Source organism: Carya illinoinensis, chromosome 4 (genome assembly GCF_018687715.1).
Source record: "Carya illinoinensis cultivar Pawnee chromosome 4, C.illinoinensisPawnee_v1, whole genome shotgun sequence".
Taxonomy (NCBI): domain Eukaryota; kingdom Viridiplantae; phylum Streptophyta; class Magnoliopsida; order Fagales; family Juglandaceae; genus Carya; species Carya illinoinensis.
In genome coordinates, this window is record NC_056755.1 from 43,276,509 (window position 1) to 43,300,341 (window position 23,833).

Below are 23,833 nucleotides of genomic sequence, written 5' to 3' on the forward strand. Positions count from 1 at the left end.
AGTAGAGAATGCTTGCACCACCTAATTGAACCTAGGGCGAGCAATGAGTGCTCACATGGATGTGTTCGTACCCAAGGCGAGTGAAGAGTGCTTAGACCAGGAATAAGCAAGGAGTGCTCGAACTTAGGGATGAACATCATCTCCCACACAAAGCAAGCAAAAGTGTCTAACTGAGGGGTGAGCAAGCAGTCCTCGTCCTTGAGTGAGCAAAGAGTGTCCGAGTGCTTGAGGTGAGCTCAATGAGAGTATAATGGATGAATGAAAATAGGACGTAAAAATGAAAGTAGGACGAAACATGAAAATATGACAAAAAAAATAAATGTAGTACGAAAAATGAAGCTTGGCATGAAAATGAAGATAAGACGGAAAAATTAAGTTTAATTGGCTAGAAAAATGAAGGTAGGAATGAAAATGAAGTTTTACTAGAAAATAAAGTTAGGATACAAAAATAAAGATGAAGTTGGTTCTAGAGTTTCCTAGTTGCCATTGCCTAGTTTGATATGTATCATGGTTGTTTTTGTCTAAATTGATTCGTTATGAGGGTATTTTACTCAATTCGGATATGTGACATAGGCATTTTAGACTAACTTGGGTCTCTTTCAAGGACACATTCATCCAATCAGCATCTAATAAGGACATTTCAATCCAAATCATTACATAAATTTTTACTTCCTAGGTTCTAAACTTATCTTTTATTAATAATACATAAAAACAATATTAATTACTCAAAATGAAAATTTTATCTTTTGTTTGATTCATTCTTTTTATTTCTAAGGTATTGTTTGGAAAGTGAGTCGAAATAAAAATTAAATAAAATATTATTTTTTAATATTATTATTATTTTGATATTTTAAAAAGTTGAATTATTTATTATATTTTATATAGAAATATAAAATAATTATAATGATAAAATAAGATAAAGTGAAATATTTTTAGTATTCAAACGGCTAACCTCTCTAGATCATATACCTAATCGGATAGGGATTAACTAATCCCATTGAGAGGTTGGGATTCTCTTATACTCAATCACGAGTACATTTTTGTTCAATGGGAAGCAAACGAAGGAACACTCGTACGTGGTACTAAGTGCAATTAATAGAAGAAAGATAGCTAACAAGCAAGGAGGAATTGACATTAATAGGTTGGAAGATTATGATATTTTAGTGAATGATGAAATAAAAGTATAAAATTTTACTCATTATTCTTATGTTATATTTTTATTTTTTTCTTTAACATATATGTAAGGTAAGGATGAAAATAACTTATAAAAGTACTCTTTTAAGTATAGAAAAATAATCGGAAAATGATTTAATTAATTTAAAAAAATAAATCTTAAAATTTAAATTTTACTGATCAAATATTAAAATTTAATTAATTTAAATGGAATATTCTACTCATCGACTTGATAATAGAATAGTTTAAATATATATTAATCTTTTATATATCTACATGAAATTAAACGATTAGTGGATAAGTAAAAAATATTTATTAATTTTATTCCAAGTTAATTCTATATCAAAAGATAATATTTTTTATAAATTAATTATATATCAAAAGATAATGATTCAATATAATAATACTTAATAATTTTGACCTAATATTAATTTTTAATTAATAACTTTTAATATTTATGATACTATTTTCCATAGACAGCTCAAACGAAGCGAGAAGGTGACGCTATGCCCCTCGTATTCGTTAACGAGAAACATAAAACAGAAACTGAAAACAACTTAACAAGTGTTTTGAAAAGCACCGAAAACGAAGATAAAAACAACAAAATACTATAAAGTCTCTCTGCCTGCTTTGTCTCCATCGCTCTCTCTTTACCGCATCACTTTCCTCGATCTCCACCAAAGTTACGGAGACGAGCGGGGGACTTTTTGTCCTCCTCCCGGATTCGCCTATTGAATTACTATTTTCAGTCCCGAAAGCTTCCTGTTTTCGTTGAATTCCCGAATTCATTCCCCATTTTCAATGGTTTTCTGGTCAATGTAGTTAGTCGATTTTTCTTTATATTAGGGTTATTTATTTATTTATTGATATTACGGGGTTCGGTATCTTATGTAGTTGGAGAAGGTGGACTTATGGTTTCGAAATAAAAATCTCATCCTCATTGTTTGGGATTATCAATAATTTAGCATTCTTTTTTTTTTTTTTTTGTCTATTTTTCAAATTCTGTCTTCTGGGGGTTTTATTATGTTTCACTTTGGGGCTGATTTAATGCTTAGATTGTGATAATTTTTGGGTATTTCTTTTTGCGAAGGAAGGATTATTTTATATTTATTTTTAATCTGGGAGATTGTGAATTGGGTAAATCTGTTGAGATTTAGGGGTCATTGTTTTGTGGGTATAGGATTATTTCGCAAATAAATGCTCAGTTGGGCACAAATCTGATTGGAGTTAGCAATCTTGAACTTCTGGGCGGGCGTGTATTGGAGGGAATTTGATAATGGATCACGTGATTGCTGGGAAGTTTAAGCTGGGGAGAAAGATTGGGAGTGGATCATTTGGGGAGCTATATTTAGGTATTGCCCATTCGATTCTTTGCTATCATTCCTTCTTTTCCTTTTCCTTTTTTCATTCTCCTTTTAACATTGTGACTTCCTGGTTTGTTGTGGTGATAGGTGTTAATGTACAAACTGGGGAGGAGGTGGCTGTTAAGCTGGTATGTGATACGTGTTCTTATATAGGAGTATTTGTTCATGATACTTAGTTGTGCTTATTTGTTTATTTAGTTTTAGCAATAACAGATATAATCATATAAGGTATTTATTCCTCTCTCTCCTTGGGCATGATTTTTAGTGGGTAACTAGTCCAAAATTTATCAAACATCCCTAGGACGCAACCTATACAAATTAGAGCACCTAATTAAGGAAAAAGGAGGCGAACTAGAGTTCCAAAATCCTACAAAAGAAGAAATGCGATTATTGTTGTGGGCAGTTTTCCAATCATATAAAGATTTAAGCATTCAATTTTTTAGCTCTATCTGCGGTCTCTCGCAATCTTATATTTGCGAGCATTAAGTTCATTCCAAATACTCCACATTAAGCACAAAGGAGCCATCCTCCGTCCCTCTACATTTTATTTACTTCTCAGTTTACCTCCCCAATTTGTCAAACGTCTTCTTATGTAATGGATCCACTCCATTATATCCTTACAACTTCCTCTCAACCTGATAGAATAAAGGAGGTTAAGTAGCAAAGAGACGGATTCCCTTGCCAAATCCTGCACTAGTCTGATACTCCACTATAGAATGTCATTTTATCTCTGAAGAAGATTTGCAACAAACACCTCCCTTCAGCAAAAGATTCTGAACAGCTCTGGGAAGACTTTGTTCTGGGTCTGATCTCTGTACCACTTGTCATTTTAGGATCTGAGGTCGCAGAAAATTGTGTTAGGAACCAAGTATTAGCTAAAGACACCCAGGCTTTATGCCTGTTGGCAGCCTTGAGCTGTGCTCAGAAAATGTGAACAGAACTGTTGAAGCTGGAATTTCAACATCTCCATTGCATGCAAGGGGGATATTTTAGGAATGGAGTTCTCGGCGCCTTCAACTTGGAACTTAGACTGTATGGGTAGTATGAAGGGGTTGTAAGGGGCCTTTCTTGGGGAGGAGGAGTTGGGACAAGACTGCAGTGATTGAAGGAGAGACCATATAACAACCCGGAGTCTGTTTTGGCAGGAAGTGGGGCAAATCAATTATGGAGGTAATTTTAGTCTTTTTTTTTCAGAGTTGATTCTTTTTGTTGGGAATGAGACATGTATTTTTCAGTTGCTATAAATCAGACCTGCTGCTTCTCCCAATCTAGTTTCTTCTAATTGGGTGTTGTAGAAGGTTAAGGGCAGGTTTGGGAAGTGGGATGAGATACAAAATTCTTATCTCATCATTACGACTTTTTTAAATTCTCATATAAAATATGATAAACAATTCAACTTTTTCAGATCTCGAAACAATAATAATATTAAAAGATAATATTTTAAATTTTCATTTAAAACCAAAAAATTCTCATCTCACTATCCAAACCTACTCTTAAGAATTTCCATAAATTTGTGGGGTTATTTGTGATGGGTTTGAGGATGAGCTGATGGCTCTTCTTACTGCCATTGAAGCATTCTGAAAACAGCAGGCTCTGGATTGGATTCTCATCTATTCCTCTAAATCATTTGATAAAAGTAATCGAGAACTAAATCAATTAACCAGTTCTATAAATTACGACCTCAAGGGAGGTAACTCAGATTAGGAGTAAGAAAAAAGAAATGGCCTCAGTTGCTTTAAATGAACTCAAGATTTTTTTTCTTGGAATGTAAGAGGGTTGAATGAGATGGATGAAAGAACAAGGACTAGGAGTCTACTTAAGGAGCAGAAGGCTTATATTGTGCTTCCGAGAATCTAAATTGAAGTTTTTGAGAAGGGCTGTAGTGTGCAGTTTATGACAGAATTCTCTAGGTTCATTCTTCTTCAAGGTCTTATGGATAGGGCTGTACAGGAACCAATGAAACTGGTCGCCACCAACGTGAACCGACCATCCGCGTCAGGAACTGGCTGGAACTAGTGGAGAACCGGTTGGCATGCAGTGGAAAATGGAGAAAACTGAAGTTCAGCTGTTCGGTCTCGATTTGAAGTTGGACTGGACAGCTGAACCAGCCGATGTTATAAACCCCTTTTTTTAATATGCTTACTCCAAAATGATGCTGTTTCACTTAAGTTTAAGTGGAACGGCATCGTTTTCTTTATATATTATACAATACATAGCTGAAACGACGTCGTTTCATGAAAGACGTATGAAAAAAAAAATGAATAAGTGACGTCGTTTGATTTTAAACCAAATAGCGTCGTTGCGATATGGGATCGTCTTCTACCTTCAGTTTCTTCTTCCCTGCTTCAGTTGCAGCATCTCTCTCTCTCTCTCTCTCTCTCTCTCTCTCTCTCTCTCTCTCTCTCTCTCTCTGTGGCTTAGATTGCCTCTAGGAGAACCGAAAACCGGCCGAGAACCGCTATAGTCAAGATGGCCGGTTTTCCTCCTCCCCATCAACTGATTACGGTTGGTGGCTCCTCCTTGCACGGCGTCGGTTTTGCCCAGAAACCACGCCAAAGACATTGGTTTTCAACCCTACTTATGGATATCCGCCTAGTAGGTGGCAATTACATGTTCTCTAACAATCAAGAATTGCTGACATTGTCTAAAGTGATAGATTTCTTGTTTCACTTGATTGGGAGGCCTGATTTCCTAATGATTTTTAGTGGAAGCTGTGACGCCCCCAAATTCCGTTTGGGATCGGACGGACATTTGAAGCGTCGAGACATGCAACACAAGGTTACCTGCCCCCATTCATGACATATAAGATGCAATATTCCTAACATGCATCTAACAATATGTAATATTCGCAGCGGATAAATTTTTTTCTTTAGCAATACTATGCACCAAATTGAAAATATCCCAAATGCTTAAAACATACTTCATACATAAAAATCCATTGAACAACTAAGATCACAACACTAGTCCAAAATGGTTATGATCCAAAAAGTAGTAGAGATGCAACTCAATCGTACAAGTAGTAATTTACGTTAATTACTATATCAACATTTATGTCGCACCGTCACTTAGTCAACTGTGTCTAGTTGATCAGCTCCTGATTCTCCTTCAGGTCCTGTAACAAGATCTACCATTCGGGGGGAATGGTAGTTGGGACTACCAAAGTGAGATTTGATTACAAATCTCAGTAAGTTAACAAAAAACTTCCATACAGACTAATGATACATGTATGACAGTAAAAGCATAAATGTATAATCAAATTCATAAGTAATTAAAGCATAACTTAGCGTACAACATAACATAATTGACATAGCTTAAATTGAATCATGAACTGAACTTGACTTGACATGAACTTGATCTGAAACTTGACTTAGCATGAACTTGCTCTGAAACTTGAATTAACATGAAAAATACATACTCCACAGTTGTTGTGGCCCCATGTATTCTACACAAACTTGACTTAACATTAAAAATACATACTCCACAGTTGTTGTGGCCCCATGTATTCTACACAAACTTGACTTAACATGAAAAATACATACTCCACAGTTGTTGTGGCCCCATGTATTCTACGTGTAAATACATACTCCACAGTTGTTGTGGCCCCATGTATTCTACACAAACTTGACTTAACATGAAAAATACATACTCCACAGTTGTTGTGGCCCCATGTATTCTACGTGTAAATACATACTCCACAGTTGTTGCGGCCCCATGTATTCTACGCATCACAATTGTAGTAAAATACATACTCCACAGTTGTTGTGGCCCCATGTATTCTACACAAACATAATGTACTCAAGATGAAACGTGACTTGAACATAACTTGAAATACATGACCAACTTGAGATAGAAACATTTCGTAACATGGCATAACATATAATAGACAACATATTTAACATGACATACTTGCAACAGTGAATATTACATGACTTGACATACATGTAATAGATGGCATACTTAGCATGACGTACTTGTAATGTACAGTAATACATAACAGAATATATTATGTAACAGATAAAAATTGATGACAGAATAAATTCTGTATAATAAACAATTACGTGATAACTTGGCGTGACATGACATATATGATAACACACATACATACACTATAGTTCTTTTACTTAACACACATACACAGTAGACTGCTAGTAAGTTAAAAGCTAACTTACCTCGATCTCCGCGTTTCTTATAAAACCTCAAGCGCGATCACGAGGAACTGTAATTAGTGATTCTAAAAGTTAGTACTAAATCACTAATAATTTGAAATATGGAAAAATACTAACTTAAAGAGTAAAATTTCCATTTTACTTTCTACATGTAGGAAAATGACTGTTTTACCCATAACTTAAGGATTTTGCATACTTACTCCAAAAGTTACCAAAATTTACATGCCTCATGTAAATTTTATCCTCAACTCAAATATCAATTTAGAAAAATTTAAAACTAATCACAACTATTAAAACTCCATAGGGCCGAAATTCTCATATGCTATTTCTATTGATTTTTGTTTCTAACTTGTTTTGATCAACCTTTTGATCTATGACTTATAAATATGTGATCTTCAAACCAAACCATCACATGGTTTAAAAAGATGTCCTAAAACATATATAAGCTTCTAATTCAAGATCACATGGTTAAAAATTAACCAAAATATAAATTTAGCCAAGAACATCCACACTTTGGCTTATCTGAATATCTCTTTGTATAAAATTTCATATCTTTGAAGCTAACATCAAATATCTTCAAAATAATAATATAACATGTATATAAGATGCTTAGGATCCTCCAATAAAATTATCAAAGTCATTAGAATAGGTTTAGACCACCAAAGAGTTAAACTTTCTCAAAATAGAAACTGTTTTTCTTCTTCCAGTTTCTAAGTTTCTAAATCTAAGCAAATATTTCATCAAAACCTTCAATCATGCAAAAATCCTCAACCAATAGTCATATATACATGTTAACAATACTCCATAAAAATTTCGGACCAATATCTATCCATTAGCTTGGTCAAAAACTCCAAACTATAACATATTCTCCAGTTTATCTCCCAGAATGACCTTTCTATAGTTTACACAATATTTGACTGACCAAATGATCTTCAAATGGGGCAAATAAGATATCCATGTAAACTAGACTAAAAAAGGAACAACTTATATGAAGGAGACTTTATGATAAAACACTTACAACAGCTTCGAAATGGGCATGCAAAAGAACTCCTAAAAGCTGTCCGAGAGAGAATGTTTGATATTCTTTTAAAGAAACGTGTAAATGAAGATAAGTTCGTGGGTGATGGCTGGAGATGCTTATGGAAGAGATAAGGGAGATGATAAGGCTGGAGTTGAGAGTTGAGTGTGGTTTTCTCCTACCCAAAATATCTATAAAATATTATCTCAAAATATTCTATCCAATAATATTTTTTTTTTGCAAGCCAGACAATACTAACAAGAAAAGAATTGAGAAACAATAGCAGCAAGGAGTTTGGGCCATGTTATGAGTTTCATGGCTCCTATTCTGAGTGCTACTTGATGATTAGGAAGCCCTTGTGTCGGAGATATGTCTCAGATTAGGGAGTTAGTGGTAGAATCTAAGAGAATCACTATCGCAAGCGAGGGAGTAAACTTTCGGGTAACGGAAAGGGGTTGGAAAGAAAAATACGAGGTGGTGGTCTGCCGTAATACAATACTATGGCTGGTACGTGTGCTGGAGGAATGTTTGAGGGGAGGAAGAAAGGAGATGTATTCGGTGGTCCGAGAAGGTTATAGGAGTTTTATTGCTCAACGCTGTGCAAACCACCGTGGGAGATATCTGTCGATGGCAGAGTATGGGCGTGAGGGAAGAACATCTCTACTCTGTTTTCCAGAAGGGTATGGTGGATGGGGATGGAAAAGCCTCAAGGAGATGGTTGAGGAGATGACACACAAAAAGGTGCCGGCGGTAAAAGGAGATGGGAATCAGTTGTACAGAAGAGCATGGAAACCCCATACTGTCACTTACGCAGAGGCTCTCACGGCGGCAAAGCAAGTAAACGGCGTGCAGAAAACAGAGGCGGTCCAGCAAGGGGGTGTGTCTCGAGCCTCTAAAACAGTACAGAGGTCAGTTTTCGGCAGGCCTAAGGTGGGACAGGAGACGTGGGTGAGTAGTAGGAGACTGTTAGAGTTGCAGGGACAGGTGAGGAAAATGCAGAGGGAGCTGGAAGATTTACGTGCCTATGTCGGGATGAAAAAGGAAATAAAAGGGAAGGAATTGATGTTAGGAGAAGAGAGTCAGGGAGCGGGGACGTGGGGTTCTGATTTAAATGGAGATGGACATGGACCTGGGCCTGGGCCTGGCACGGCCCATGTGGCTGTTTTAGAGGAATCAGGGCCGTCGAAGTTTTTAAATGGATGTGGGCCTGGGCCTGGGCCATCCCAGCCCATCCCAATTTTAAGTCCTGCTGGCCCTGACCCGAGCTTTTCGAATCGGTTACCCCGACCCGCTGACCCGTCGATCTTCACCGAGACACCATCGCGTGTTCTGTGCACGCAGTCGAGTCAGATGTCGCCGGCGAGTCCACAGAAGCTGCCGACGGGAACAGGGGGACACTCCGGCAAGGTCACGGCGACTACAGATGTACCCAGCCCAACCCCGGTCCAACCCCATTCAACGCCGATGAGTGAAGGGAACTTTTTCTCTCTATGTAATGGCCAGAAAACGCCGATATCCTCTAGAATCAATGGGGAAGATGGTTTGGAGCCCATAATCCAACCAGGCAGTGATTCGGAATTTGAGGCAGAGGAAGGAGATGGGCCCGATGAGTGTAGGTATTCGGTGGAGGGTGATTTTGTGCTTCCTAATGAAGAAAAACAAGTGGGTTTGGATGATATTGATCTGGATGGAGTCAGTCACGAAATTCTGCTGAGTAGATTGGAGGAACCTACCCCTTTAAATTTCTGCCTCCCTTCCCAACCGATTGTAACAGATTGGGTTTATCATAAAGTGAAAGAAATTCAAAAAATAGTGGGGCTTGAGTGTGATGGGTATGAGGAGCAGTTTATGGCGTTGTTTACAGCCATCGAAGCAGGGCACAAACAAAAGGATAAAGGAAAATCAAAAAAGCATAGGGAACTCCAAAGATTGACTTGGTCGATGAACATGGAGGGTAGTGCTAGTAGGGGTAGGTTAAAAGGGAAGGGGCAGAATGTTTCTCCATGAAACCAAAAATTGTGTCATGGAACGTTCGTGGGCTTAATGAGGGGGATAAGCGCCTGCGGATTAGAAATATGATTAAGGAATGGAAAGCGGATATTGTGTGTTTGCAAGAAACTAAATTGAAAGGTATGGATAGAGAAATAGTGCGAAGTTTATGGAGTGGTGTACATGTAGATTGGGCTTATTTGGCCTCTAATGGAGCTTCAGGGGGAATTGTGGTTTTGTGGGACAGACGTGTGGTAGAAAGGGTGGAGGAATTTGTTGGTAATTATACGGTGGCATGCTCGTTTCTGAGTATAGCCGATAACTATCGTTGGGCTTTTGCAGGTGTTTATGGTGCCAACTCAGATTCTGAAAGAAACTTGCTATGGGATGAACTTGCCGGGATTCACAGTGTGTGGGATCTCCCCTGGTGCATAGGGGGGGATTTCAATGTCGTGAGATTCCCAAGTGAAGCATCGGGAAGCAGAAGATTACGACCAGCAATGGAGGCTTTCTCAGAGTGCATTTTTGATTTGAATTTGGTAGATCTGCCTATAGCTGGGGGTATCGCTACTTGGTCGAATAATCAGTCCTGGTCCCGACTGGATCGTTTTCTCATTTCACCGGAATGGGAAAGTCACTTTCCGGAGGTTTGGCAGAAGAGGCTAGCCCGTATTGGCTCGGACCATTGGCCAATTATGTTAGACTGTGGAGGTATTCGGAAGGGTCGTCGGCCGTTTAAATTTGAGAATATGTGGCTAAAATCAGAAGGTTTTGTGGATAGGGTTAAACAATGGTGGTCCTCCTATCAGTTTCAAGGAACCCCGAGTTACATTTTTGCGGCGAAATTGAAAGCTCTTAAAAAGGATCTCCAAACTTGGAACTTGGAATCGTTTGGCAATGTAGGGGAATCCAAAAAAGCAAAGCTGGCGGAACTTCAGGCGCTTGAGAGACTCCAAGAGGTACAACACCTCACACAGGCAGAAAAAGACAGAAAGGTTGAGCTGGGTGTAGAAATTGAAAGGTTAATCCTATTAGAGGAGGTGTCGTGGCGTCAAAAATCAAGAGCTGTATGGTTGAGGGAAGGGGATCGGTGCACGGGCTTTTTCCACAGAATAGCAAACTCACACAGGAGAAATAACAACATTGAAATGTTGAAGGTGGATGGAATGGAGTGCAGAGATGAACAGGAAATTCACAATCATATTGCGGGTTATTATGAGAACTTGCTAAAGGAACAGGCGGGATGGCGGCCTCCTCTGAATGGGCTGGATTTTAATACCATTGGTTTGAGTGACGCATCACATTTAGAAAGGGATTTTGAAGAGAGAGAGATCTATGAAGTTGTGAGGAAAATGGCTAAGGACAAGGCACCAGGACCGGATGGTTTCTCTATGGGTTTCTTCCAAGACTGTTGGGGTGTTATTAAGGAAGATCTAATGAAAGTCTTCCAGGAGTTCTTTAGGGTGGGAAGATTTGAAAAAAGCCTTAACGCCACTTTCTTAGCTTTGATACCTAAGAAGGTGGGAGCGACGGAGATTAAGGATTTTAGGCCTATCAGTCTAGTGAGTGGGGTGTATAAGATAATATCCAAGGTACTTGCGAATAGACTAAGTGAGGTGATGGGTAAGATTGTTACTCAACCCCAAAATGCTTTTGTTAAAGGAAGACAGATCTTAGATGCAGTGTTAATTGCCAATGAATGCCTCGACAGTCGACTAAACGCCAGGAAAGCAGGAATCATGTGTAAACTTGACATGGAAAAGGCGTATGATCATGTTAACTGGGAGTTCCTTTTACACTTATTAAGGAGGTGTGGTTTTGGGGAGAGATGGAGGGCCTGGATTCGTTGGTGTATTTCTTCGGCAAAATTTTCGGTACTATTGAACGGAACCTCAGTGGGATTTTTCCAGAGTTCACGTGGTTTGAGACAAGGGGATCCATTGTCTCCTTTGCTGTTTGTCATGGTCATGGAGGCGCTAAGCAGGATGATATCGGCACTGGTTGTGAATGGTGTTATTGCAGGTTTCCCGATTGGTACCCCAAGCAGGGGCATCATTGATATTTCCCACTTATTATTTGCAGATGATACATTGATCATGTGTGAAGCTGAGCATAGGCAGGTTCAAGCGCTAAAGGCTGTACTGTTCTGTTTTGAGGCTGTCTCTGGGCTGAAGGTGAATCTGGATAAATCAGAATTGGTGCCAATTGGGTCGGTTCCAAACACCCGCCTATTGGCACGAACGCTGGGTTGTAAGGTTGCTTCTCTTCCTATGACCTATCTGGGACTGCCTTTGGGGAGTGGTTCAAGGGCTACTTCTATATGGGATATGGTGTTTGAGAAAATTGAGCGGCGACTGGCAGGGTGGAAAAGAATGTACTTGTCTAAAGGCGGTAGGATCACCTTGATAAAAAGCACACTTTCTAATCTACCCACATATTTCTTATCTCTTTTTCCAATTCCAGCAAGTGTAGCAGTCCGTATTGAGAAGCTTCAACGAGATTTCCTGTGGGGAGGATTGGGAGATGAGTTCAAGTTTCACTTGGTCAAGTGGAAACAGGTATGTAAGTCTATCCAGGGGGGAGGTTTGGGTGTTAGAAACCTAAGGGTGTTTAACCGGGCACTATTAGGCAAATGGTTATGGAGATATCCCAGAGAACCAGATGCGCTATGGAAAATGGTTATAGAAAAAAAGTATGGCGGCTTATGGGGAGAGTGGAGCACGAGAGAAGTAAGGGGGGCTTATGGAGTTGGTTTGTGGAAGAACATTAGAAGAGGATGGGAGGTTTTTAACCGTTTTGTTAAGTTTCAGGTGGGTACAGGATCCAGGATTAAATTCTGGAGCGATGTGTGGTGTGATTGTCGGGCCTTAAAAGATGCGTACCCATCTCTCTTCCAACTGGCGAGTGCAAAGAATATTTCAGTGGCGGATGCTATGGAGGTGATGGAGGGACGGATTGTTTGGAATATTCACTTCGGTAGGGCGCTACAGGATTGGGAGATGAGTAGCATTGCAGATTTTTACAGCTATATATACTCTATAAATCTAGACAGCCAGCAAGAGGATGTCATGTGGTGGAAGCCAACAAGAAAAGGTATTTTCTCGGTTAAATCTTTCTATAAGGTTCTTACCCCAGAGCCTACTTCTCTTTTCCCGTGGAGGAAGATATGGCGTCACAATGCACCTCCAAAAGCCTCTTTCTTCGTCTGGACAGCAGTGTTGGGTAAGATTCTTACCACTGATAATCTAAGGAAAAGAAGGATTATCATTGCAGACTGGTGTTGTATGTGCAAAAGTGGAGGAGAGTCAGTCGATCACCTTTTGTTACATTGTGGGGTAGCAAGGACTTTATGGAACGAGGTGTTTGCTCGCTCGGCATTGACATGGGTGATGCCAAGAACGGTTGAGGCAGCATTGGCTAGCTGGCCAAGCATAAGAGGAAGGCGGCCGATTAAAGCTATGTGGAGAATGATTCCGATTTGCATTGTGTGGAGTTTGTGGCGGGAGCGCAATGAAAGGACGTTTGAAGACCAAGAAAGATCTATAGAGGAGCTTAAACTTTTATTTTTTAGAACTCTTTGTAGCTGGGCCATAGCTGTTGATTTTAATGGTATGGCCCTTCGGGACTTTCTAGCCTCTAATGCACCTACTTAGGTGGGGCATTAGAGTTGTAACACAGGCGTTTTTGCCATTCTTTTGATTAATATAATTTTTATTTATCAAAAAAAAAAAATATCTATAAAAATCAGCTCAATATATTTTCCAAATGTGGAGTAGACTTGGAAGAGTAAGGTGGCTAAAATCTTTCTATGTGTATTTTAAATCTCTATTCTTAAGATATTTTCCAAATGTGTATTTTGCTTAGGTGTCATGATCTCACAACTTGATTTCTTTCACAATTCCATCTAATGGTTTCTCTTTGTGCCAAGTATCTAATACTATTCATTATGTGTGGTTAAGATCTTGCCAAGTGTCCAAATAAAATATCGCTATCCTAATTTGGACATTTCACACTATGATTTTGAAAACACTGCGCTCAGTACATTTACCGAGGTTATTATTCACTCCAAAAATAAACGTAATAAACTTAGTACTGAAAAATTCTAAATATTTAATTAAGCCTAGTGGTGTAGACTATAATGTATTCTGACACTTTTAACTATCTCAAATAATTAAAATCGCATTTCTAGCACCATAGTGAATGATAACACTAACTATATTGACAGGCTAAAATTTATGCGATTAGTCGATTCGTGTAAACTTACAGAGTTTTCACGAGGTTCCTAAAGTCAATAGAAATTCCTTAATTGAATTTCTAGCGGGCTGTTACAGAAGCTCCTTAGGTTCTTATCATATCTTTTACCTTTGTGCTGGTGTGGCTTAAGGGAGACTGAGAGTATTTGAAGCGGACAAACCCTTATAGAAGAGGCAAGCCAACAATAAGAAATAGAGGGTACTCTAGTTGAGGGAGAGAGATGTGAATTCCACTAGTTAGCTAATTCAAACTAGAGGGATGACTCCATTGAATCCCTAGCTATCTATGATTATGTGCCCTCAGACTTTTTTGATATGTAATCAAGGAGTTTTATTCGTAAGAAAATAAGGCATAGCCTAAGTACACATGATGCATACATGAGAGGTACCTAACTATAGTTCTATGTCCTCAGACTTTACCAAAAGTATGATAGCATATTGTTCAATTTAACAACCATTTGTAGTTTGAATGTTTAGATGGCACCCTAAATTGGTTGCACGTACATTTGATGCTATTGGAGTGAGAGAGGCCAGGTGATGGGAAGAGAGTTTGCAGAAAGCAAGGCTCTAAAAGTTCCAAATGGTGAGAGGCACCTAGTCCAGATTGCTTCTTCTTTTTAGAATCTTGTTGAGGGATAATCATGGTAGACTTAATGAATGTTTTCCATGAGTTCTATTTTTGGGGAAATTTTGAAAGAAGCCTTAATCTGAAATTTATTGCAATCGTTCCTTAAAAAGGGGGATATGGAGATTAAGGATTTTGTCCCATTAATTTTTTTTTTTTTTTTATTGGCACCAGGTGCCTGAGAACAGTGTCCCAACTAATCCTGGGATTGTATAGGCCCTCGGCAAGGAATATTTTGTCCTATGGGTGTCACATTGTATGCCAACAATGTGCTTCTTTGATAAATGTCACCCCCCCCCCCCCCCCCCCCCCCCCAAGGCTTTTATAACAGTTTCAGTGGTTGAGACAGGGATATCCTTTAACCTCTCCACTCTTTGTAGTGGTCATGGAAACTCTGAGTAAAATGTTGCCAGCTGCTATAGCGCTATGAACACGACTTTTGTTGGGTTTATCAATGGGATCCATGAATATGAAAATTTAGTACTGTCTTATCTCCTTTTTACACCCTTATCTTTAGCGAGGCCCATTTAGATCATCTCCTTTACCGGCTAAAGTCACTCGCCAATGCTATCAGTTCCCACTAAAGCTTTCCAGGCCAAAAGGCCTACCTAGTGGGCGGTGGCGATGGCTCACCATGCTCCCCCACTCCTATAGAGACTGGCGGAAGGAATGCTCTGTGCTGTTTATACTTCGCAAAGAGTTCCCAGGCACATTTAGGCGGGCGTATTGAGATCACTTTGTTTTTGTCTACCACTTTGTGTTACTTGTTCTTATGCTTTGAAGCCATTTTAGGGCTGAAACTTAATTTTTCCAAATCAGATTGAGTCTCATTGGAGTAGTGGATGATATTGGAGGATTGACATGTATCCTTTGAGGTAGAACGTCTTCTCTGCCTATGAAGTACCTGGGTCTCATTTCAAGGCAAAAATCCATTTGGTTGACCTTATTGAGAAGATGGAACATCAATTAGTTGGGTGTAAGTGGTTTTATTTATCCACTGCAAGGTGGTTAGGGATCAATGCGCGCCAATATTTTGTACATTTGGGATTTTGAGTGGGTCATGTTTCAGTGGGTGGTGGAATTGATGGCTTATTAGTGAAGTACCCATTATAGCCATAGCAATTTACAGGTTTGGATGATGGTCTCTTTGTATTTGATGTGGTGTATTGGAGGGAACGAAATGTTTGGACCCTTAAAGGTTGTAAGCGGATGGTTCAAAAGTTAAGTGCCATTATGTTCAATTATCTATATGTTTAGATGATAGCATACAATAGAGCTTTTCAGTTTGGGTGTTTCTGTTATATTCTACTTTTGTATTTGTGCTGCGCTCCTTTGTGTTTTGAATAAAACTTCATTAGTTATCAAAAGGAAACTAAATATGTTTAGTTACCACTAGAAAAGTCATTCTTTCGTTCATATGGCAAATACACAACACAGCAGAAGGGGAAAAAAAAAAAAAAAAAAAATCATTTTTGAGTTATGGTGAGGTAAGGGGGAGGGGCATGATAGAACATGAACCCATGAATGAGCTTGTGTGAGTTAGCAATCAAAAGATTAAGCGGAATCCTATATCTGTATAAAATGCAGGACTCAAAGCTGTGGCCCTTTTTTCCCTTTTATTTCATATATTTACAAAAGAACCCCCCCCTTAAGGGTGCATTTTATTTTGGTTTGTTTGGCATAAATTTACAGGATAGCCTTCTCTATCATAGTTGTCCTCTCTGTTCTGATTGACTACTCCAAATTTCAGGAGCCTGTGAAGACCAGACATCCTCAGCTTTACTATGAATCAAAATTGTATATGCTTCTTCAAGGAGGAAGTAAGTCCCCTGGTTGTCACTGGGTGTGCCCCACAGAATTATTTTACTTGCTGATATCGTATAGCGACAGTAGTTATAGGAAAAAATTCCTATGGCTATGGTAGTCTGTAACCCTAATTAAGGTTCAGGCAGTGCTTTTGCCTTGAATATCCTGTCATAAATTATTTGCAGGACAATTTTTGAAATGGATGATGTTTTCTTAATGACAAGTCTTTTTTTTTTATAATTATTATCGTGATGCAGCTGGAATCCCCCACCTCAAGTGGTTTGGAGTCAAGGATGACTATAATATCATGGTTATCGACCTTCTTGGACCAAGTTTGGAAGATTTGTTTAACTATTGCAATAGGAAATTTACGTTGAAAACAGTTTTGATGCTTGCAGATCAATTAGTAAGTGCATTTGACTATTCTTTATCAACGAATGTGTCCTGAATGGCGAATATAATACTTATAAACTAAGCAAATTTCAGATTAGCAGAGTTGAATACATGCATTCAAGAGGTTTTCTTCACCGTGATATAAAACCGGACAACTTCTTGATGGGCCTAGGGCGTAAAGCAAATCAGGTATGTTCTCATTTGTGCAAGTTATGGTACAATTTAATGTTCATCAGATCAGAATGTTAGCATTTTAGTCATTCTATGTATGGTTGGAATCTTTTTGTTGAGAAAGTTTGTGCTGTAAGAGTTAATGGATGGTTTAAGGGCTGGGTCTTATTCCATTACTTTTAGATGCTCTTGATAGTTTTTTTTGTCTTTTGCTTCTGTATTTACCTTGTATGTACGTTGCCTGATAATTTATCCTCTCTAATGTAATTTATCATTTATATATTCATAAACAAAGCTTGATTGCTCTTTATCCTATGGCCATGATCGGCTAAAGATCTCTGCCATCTCAAAAATTGGATTCAAACCAATCAGGGTACGTGCCCTAATCTAATAGTTGAATGCTTGGGGAGATATATATATTTTTTTTGATAGGTAAACAAAACTTTATTACTCAAAGAATAGGCCTAGCCTAGTATATACAAGAAACAGCCCTTTAAGTGGGCGCAAGAGAGACAAGGAAATCATGAAGGACCATTCCATTGAAATCAATAGCTATGGCCCAATTACAAATACTAAAAAATAAAGCCAACAACTCCTCTAGCAATCACTCATTGTCTTCAAATGTCCTCGTGTTCCGCTCTTGCCATAAACACCACATGATGCATAGTGGGATCATCCTCCAGACCACTGATATCTGGGACAGACCTCCTATGTTGGGCCAGCAAGCCAAGACTGCCACCATGGTCCCCGGCATGGCCCATCCCAACTCTACTCTACTAAGCACCTCATCCCACAAAGCCCGTGCAATCTCACAATGCAGCAAAAGATGATCTACTGACTCGTCCCTTCCCTTACACATACAACACCAATCTGCTACGATAACCCTCCTTTTCCTCAAATTATCAGTTGTGAGGATCTTACCCAAAGTGCTTGGGGAGATATATTGCCAGGAAATCCAACTTGAATGGCCTCTAATTGTTGTTTAATTATTTCATGCATTTTAAGGAAATCTAATGATAAATCTTCAGCATTGTTTATCAAGCAACATATTTAAGGCTACTTATTAAAAATAAATAAAGAATCAGGGTTAAAGATCAGTTGAGCTGAAGTGTGATGAATATCAGACTGTATTTACCAAGAAGTAGGTCTTGATGTTGCTCGAGTACGAACAACTAGCCACTGTTTCCCATATGGCTACAAGCCATGGCATGTACTTATACTTTTTGCATGGAGTGACAGCCCCATCTGTGTTCTTTCTTTTTTTTTTTTTTTGAAAAATTATTATTATTATTATTATTATTATTATTATTTCAATGCAGGATACGATTGGACCAACTATTTTCTGGACCAAAAGTTTCCTGTCCTTAAAAATGGAGTTTGAAGAAAAAAGAATGATTAATGTATTTTAGGGCTTTCTGATTCTTTCAGTCTCTAGAGCCATTACCACATGGTTTAGAGAAGGCAGTGCAGAACTTCTGTAAATTGTAACCTTCTAGTTCATTTAAATATAATTTTTTTCTCTGTAAATAAGATTTTATTAATCGTAGGAATAGGCAAAAGCCCAAGTACATGGGTCATATACAAGAGCAACACCTAGAATTCATTTTAAATAGAGTTACACATGTAAATATTCACATGTGCAAATGGTAAACGTGTAAGATAAATGAAATGTCCCAATGAAAGACCCAAATCACATGACCTATACTCCAAAAGGACTAGTCAATAATATAATTGGAGCCCCATTGGAACATTATAAAGTGCAAGAACTTCTCCTTTCCAAGTAATGTGAGATTTCATACATCACCTACTCTTATCTTTATTATATGAGGTATCACAATCTACCTCCCATAAATTTTCGATGTCATTGTTGGGCCAGTCCATTGTAGACGACACAGCTCAAGTCCCACATTTCTGGTTGAGATAGACTTTGATACCATTTGTAACGTCCTAATGAAAGGTCCAAACTACATGACTTATATTCCAAAATCACTAATCAAAATGACTAATCAATGATACAATTGCAGCCTCATTGGAATGTTATAAAGAGCAAGAACTTTTCATTCTCAAGCAATGTAAGATCCCATACACCACCTGCCCTTATCTTTATCATATGGGGTATCACAATGAAACTTTGATGATGTATGCATTAGTATTCTTGTAAGATTCTGTCTGCTAATGATGCTTTACATAGTGCCAACTATTCGCGTCATGGTAACCATGACCATTGGCTGGGTTATGTAGTATAATAAGACAGATAGTGACTGATTTCTGGTGAAGATTTGAATTGTAAGTGTTTATTCAAAAGAAATAATCGTTCATTTGAAGAAAAGTAGATCTTTTAAAGGAATATAGAAGATTTAATGGTTACTATGTCTGGTTCCTCCTCACTTATTTGGGGCTGTTGCAACATCCAATTCTTTATTAGTTATCCAGCGTTTACTCATCACGCTTGCCGATCTCCATACTTAGAACAGACCTTTCATATTAGATTGTTGGAGCGCTTAAACTTATAAGAATCTCGTCTGGTGTTACATGCCATTTGCAATTGAGGTGTCAGTACTACATTCAGAAACATCCTGGTCCTGGTTCTACTTTCTAATTGTTGTTATCTCTTGCTGGATATTCTCATCACAGGTTTATGCTATTGATTACGGCCTTGCAAAGAAGTATAGAGATCTTCAGACTCATAAGCACATACCATACAGGTAAATATTGCTGCATTTACATGAAATGTATGATTAAAGATATGTAAGTACTCATCGTGATCAGACTAGATAAGGAAGTACTCACATGTCATCAAACTAGTTAAAAGTTACACTTCTTGCCTCAACAAGGGAGGCCAGACCTAATGATTTGTCTGCTTCGATGAAAAAAGTGGTGGAATTCTATTCGGCATTTTAAGAACCTAAATACTCTTACCAATAATGAGAGCTTTCTTTTAAAATTTAAAGCATAAATTAGTTTTGAAAGAGAAGTAATTATCAAAAAAAGTATTGGAAGAAGTGACATAAGCGCAAGACATGGCGCATGGGATGTATGCAAGTAAATGCCTTGATGGCACATTTTATATTTGGTTGATTTGACTCTTATCTTTGAATCATCATTGTGTATGCTGGATGGTCCTCTTCAGATTCGCATTTCTACCATTCATTCTTTCTTTCTTTGTTGGCCTTCCTATTTGTTACCTATTTGTTACCTATTTTTTGACTTTTAAGTTTCCAAGCACCTGCCTTTTCTTTCTATATTTGTTTTAGGGAAAACAAGAACCTCACAGGCACAGCTCGCTATGCAAGCGTTCATACTCACCTTGGAATTGGTGAGTGATGATATTTGCCTTTTTTCGTGTCGGATTAATCACGGGAGAATTGATATCTAGGTTTGGACTAATCACCATTACTTTCATTCTAATTGCTCTCTGTCTTACTGGTAGAACAAAGCAGAAGGGATGATCTGGAGTCTCTTGGCTATGTGCTTATGTATTTTCTAAGAGGAAGGTTGAATATATGCTAGCTGCACTTCTTCATTTTGAGTGTTCCCTTTCCTACCTGTCATTAAATTATTTCTTTAAAAACTCATTAATACAACTGTTTTGCATCAGCCTTCCATGGCAGGGATTAAGAGCTGGCACAAAAAAGCAAAAATACGATAAGATCAGTGAAAAGAAGATGTCAACCCCTATAGAGGTACCAGAACTTGCCATCTTTAGCCTTAGAACGAAGCACTTCATCTTTATTTATATCTAGCCCGAGGCCCTTTAAAGAATAAATTTCATTTAGCATGCCAGGTAGGTACGAAGTGTGATGCTTGACCTGGTGGTGGCTATTGGCTGGCCCCATCATTGGGCCAGATGTGGTGTTCCATAGAGACCAATGGGGCGGAACCAGGCTTGACAGATGAGCCCTCCGTACACTTGTATATTCAGATGGGTTCACATACATAAATACATAGGTATCATATGTGAATGGTTGTGTGAATAGTGTTTTGTACACATTTACATATAGCTTTTGGCAAACTGCCTGCATATGGTCCTGTAGAGGGTCTAGGAAAGTCTTTTGTGAGATCCCAGTCTACCATTCTTTTGGCCTAACATTGTGTTTGGCCAAAATTTTGACTGTCCAAAATTTAGTGGTTGGCATTGCTTTTTTTCTTTGTTTTTTATTGCTATGATCCTATTGCTATGCTGATAACTTGGTTGCACATTGTTTTACAGGTGCTTTGCAGATCATATCCATCTGAGTTTGTATCCTACTTTCACTACTGCCGGTCTTTGCGGTTTGAGGACAAGCCGGATTATTCATATTTAAAGAGGCTCTTCCGAGACTTATTTATTCGAGAAGGTACATGTTTATGACTGGCAGTCAGCAAATTTGTTCATATATATCATGATCAAGTTTCAGACTACTTTGTGCTGTCTGTAGTTCAGTTAGATGTCTTTGCATTTTATTTGAGTAGATGTTATAATTGTTTATGAATCTTGACATTGTTGCTGGTGCAGGTTGTCAATTTGACTATGTATTTGACTGGACTATATTAAAGTACCCTCAGATTGGTGCCAGCTCTAAAGGACGGGTCTGTAGTTGTAAATTCTAGATTGGCGTCTCTCTCCCCACAATAGCATTACTTACTCCTGTGCTTGTCTCTGTTTTAGCAACATGCTTACTCCTGTGCTTGTCTCTGTTTTAGCAACATAGTGGGAAAGCAGGTTTGAATGCAGGAACATCTGCAGAAAGACCGGAGAGGATCTCAGGTCTGCTCTCTTAACAAAATTAGATTTGAAAACTAGGTGCCCAGTCTGAACTATGGACGTTCTAACTACTGATTTTAACCCACCCGTGGCTAGCCCAAGTGGTAAGGGGGAACTTGTGGGCTTGAGCCTGTCACAAGTTTGATTCCTCTTGGGATTAAACTGCAATTTAAGTGGGAGGCCAAGGCGGTGGGTTGCTGTGCTGGTCTTCCCTGGTTTTTGGTTTTGTGGGTGAGTCCTAAGGGCTTTGCCGTGAGGTGATTCCCCCATCAAAAAAAAAAAAACTACTGATTTTATAAATACTTAACTCTTATAAAAACAATTCTCTACATGGGTTTTCCATTATAAGGGCTGGGTCTGAAGTTATGGTTTCAGGGATGGCCAGTTACTTTTAATTATTAAGCTTGATTTAGTAATTTTTTCTATTGCAAACTTAGTTTGAAAATCTGCTCTTTCTTTCTCTGGGGACAGCTTCTTCGGGGACCTTCTTTAACCCTATATTTCTCTCTCTTGTGCCAAGTTTGCAACTATTATTAATGGTTATGGTGGTTGATAGGGCACTTTTTGCTTAATTTCTCACATATCCATCAATGTGTAATCCATATGTGTGTGTATTTTGTTCAGTTGGGAAAGAGACCCGAGAGAGATTCTCTGGCACAGTTGAAGCATTTTCCAGAAGAAATGTCTCAGGCACTAGTCCACGTGATCGTTCCAGACACAGGACTTATGATAATTATGCTTCACCCAAGGATGTGGTAAATTCTTTGTTTTAACCTCAATTTTTGGATTTATATTCCTTTTTTTTTTTTTTTTTTTTTTTTTTTTTTTTTTTTTTTATCTTTTTTTTAGTTTAATTTGCTTTCTTTTGGACATTCACTTATTTTCTTGGTCGAAAATCCCCTCTTAATGTGATCTCAACGCATGTACCTTGGCACATAATCTTAATGTCGTTGCTCTTTCAAAATTAATCTTTGATTCATTCATTCAGTTGTGTCAATGCCATTGATAGTTTGTTCTTTGTATTTACTTTCATTTTATCTGATCCTAACTAGAGTTGAGTTATTAACCCTAGGAGATGACTTAAGTGGTGAAGGCCTTGTTCTGGATCACTTATGGACAGGTGACACCCGTCTCTTCTTATATAAAAAAAAAAAAAAAAAAGGGCCTTGGTCACGGTGATATGCTCTGTCTAGGTCTAAGGTTTGAACCTTTGGGTGCAAATAATTTCTATGCGTCACGTCTATTGGTGAAAAGCCAATAATTTATCTGATGATTCTGATCTGTGTGATGGGGACACATTGCACGAGTCTGGGGTTTAATCGGGTAAAATACATGTTGCATTTGCATGGTCAAAAAGAATTTTCAAGTTTAATATTATTATTATTTTGCTCTGCATTTTTTCTTAATTTGATAAAAGTTGATGTTACTTTTTTTTCAGCACCTTGATTCGGACAAAGGACTGTCTCGATATGGCAGTTCTTCAAGAAAAGCTGTCCTCTCAAGCGACAAGCCAAGTTCTTCTGGTGAACACAGTGAAGGTCGTGCAGGGCGCAGTGTCCCTCGCGGTGGCCGGCCATCTACCACTCAGAGAATTCAACATGGTTATGAGTCAAAACCATCTTATACTCGCACTGTTGCTGCTAGAGGCAACCGCAATGATCCTCTTCGGAGCTTTGAGCTCCTCTCAATCAGGAAATAATCTGAGTATTTTGTTAGTATGGATATTTGTTCTGCTTCAAATGAATGTATACATCTCAGATTTGGGAAAATTATGAAAATACATGGGAAATAACCTCATCACACGTTCATATCACTTCTCTCATGTCAAAATTCCTCAACTTATACTTCCCCTTTTCATCCACCACAGATTTTCCGGCATATGTAACGTATATTAGAGACATCCCATGACTTGAAAGTTTATGTGCTAGAAAAAATCGAGACGTGGGTAGCTAAGCTCTCTTTGTTTATACAAGTACTTGTACTTCACTTCGAGATCAAACATTATTTGCTGATATGAAAACACTATTGGACTCAAAAATAGAAAATAGAAAGAGGATTGTTATATATGTAAAGAGATTATACAAAATAAATATACAGACTGATGTGGTTTAATAGAATATTTTAAATTTAT

The 23,833-nt window shown here is 38.2% G+C and overlaps 1 protein-coding gene across 4 annotated transcripts; it reads left to right on the forward strand.

Annotated features, from left to right (window-relative positions):
* Nucleotides 1-1,694: 1,694 nt before the first annotated feature.
* Nucleotides 1,695-23,669, forward strand: LOC122306053 (casein kinase 1-like protein 6). Of its 4 annotated transcripts, XM_043118397.1 has the most exons (15): nucleotides 1,700-2,525; nucleotides 2,625-2,665; nucleotides 3,371-3,707; nucleotides 16,339-16,408; nucleotides 16,652-16,800; nucleotides 16,881-16,976; nucleotides 19,593-19,663; nucleotides 20,213-20,274; nucleotides 20,389-20,452; nucleotides 20,557-20,641; nucleotides 21,169-21,295; nucleotides 21,454-21,527; nucleotides 21,642-21,705; nucleotides 22,327-22,457; nucleotides 23,141-23,669. In XM_043118397.1, exons 3-15 carry the CDS (start codon nucleotides 3,702-3,704, stop codon nucleotides 23,399-23,401), a joined length of 1,260 nt encoding a protein of 419 aa, XP_042974331.1. In that variant the 5' UTR covers nucleotides 1,700-2,525; nucleotides 2,625-2,665; nucleotides 3,371-3,701; the 3' UTR covers nucleotides 23,402-23,669. The 4 variants fall into 4 exon arrangements, 2 of the variants coding, with proteins under 2 accessions (XP_042974331.1, XP_042974330.1); XR_006241435.1 differs by lacking the exon at nucleotides 3,371-3,707 and having other exon boundaries at nucleotides 1,695-2,525; nucleotides 21,650-21,705; nucleotides 23,141-23,283; XM_043118396.1 differs by lacking the exon at nucleotides 3,371-3,707 and having other exon boundaries at nucleotides 1,701-2,525.
* The last annotated feature ends 164 nt before the right edge of the window (nucleotides 23,670-23,833 follow it).

Bases quoted from the DNA above. Each gene is read 5' to 3' on its own strand.
- LOC122306053 (XM_043118396.1), top strand. From the start codon at position 2,450: ATGGATCACGTGATTGCTGGGAAGTTTAAGCTGGGGAGAAAGATTGGG. The intron at 16,409-16,651 runs GTAAGTCCCCTG...ATCGTGATGCAG, and splicing joins TATGCTTCTTCAAGGAGGAA to CTGGAATCCCCCACCTCAAG. The intron at 21,706-22,326 runs GTCTGCTCTCTT...TATTTTGTTCAG, and splicing joins AAGACCGGAGAGGATCTCAG to TTGGGAAAGAGACCCGAGAG.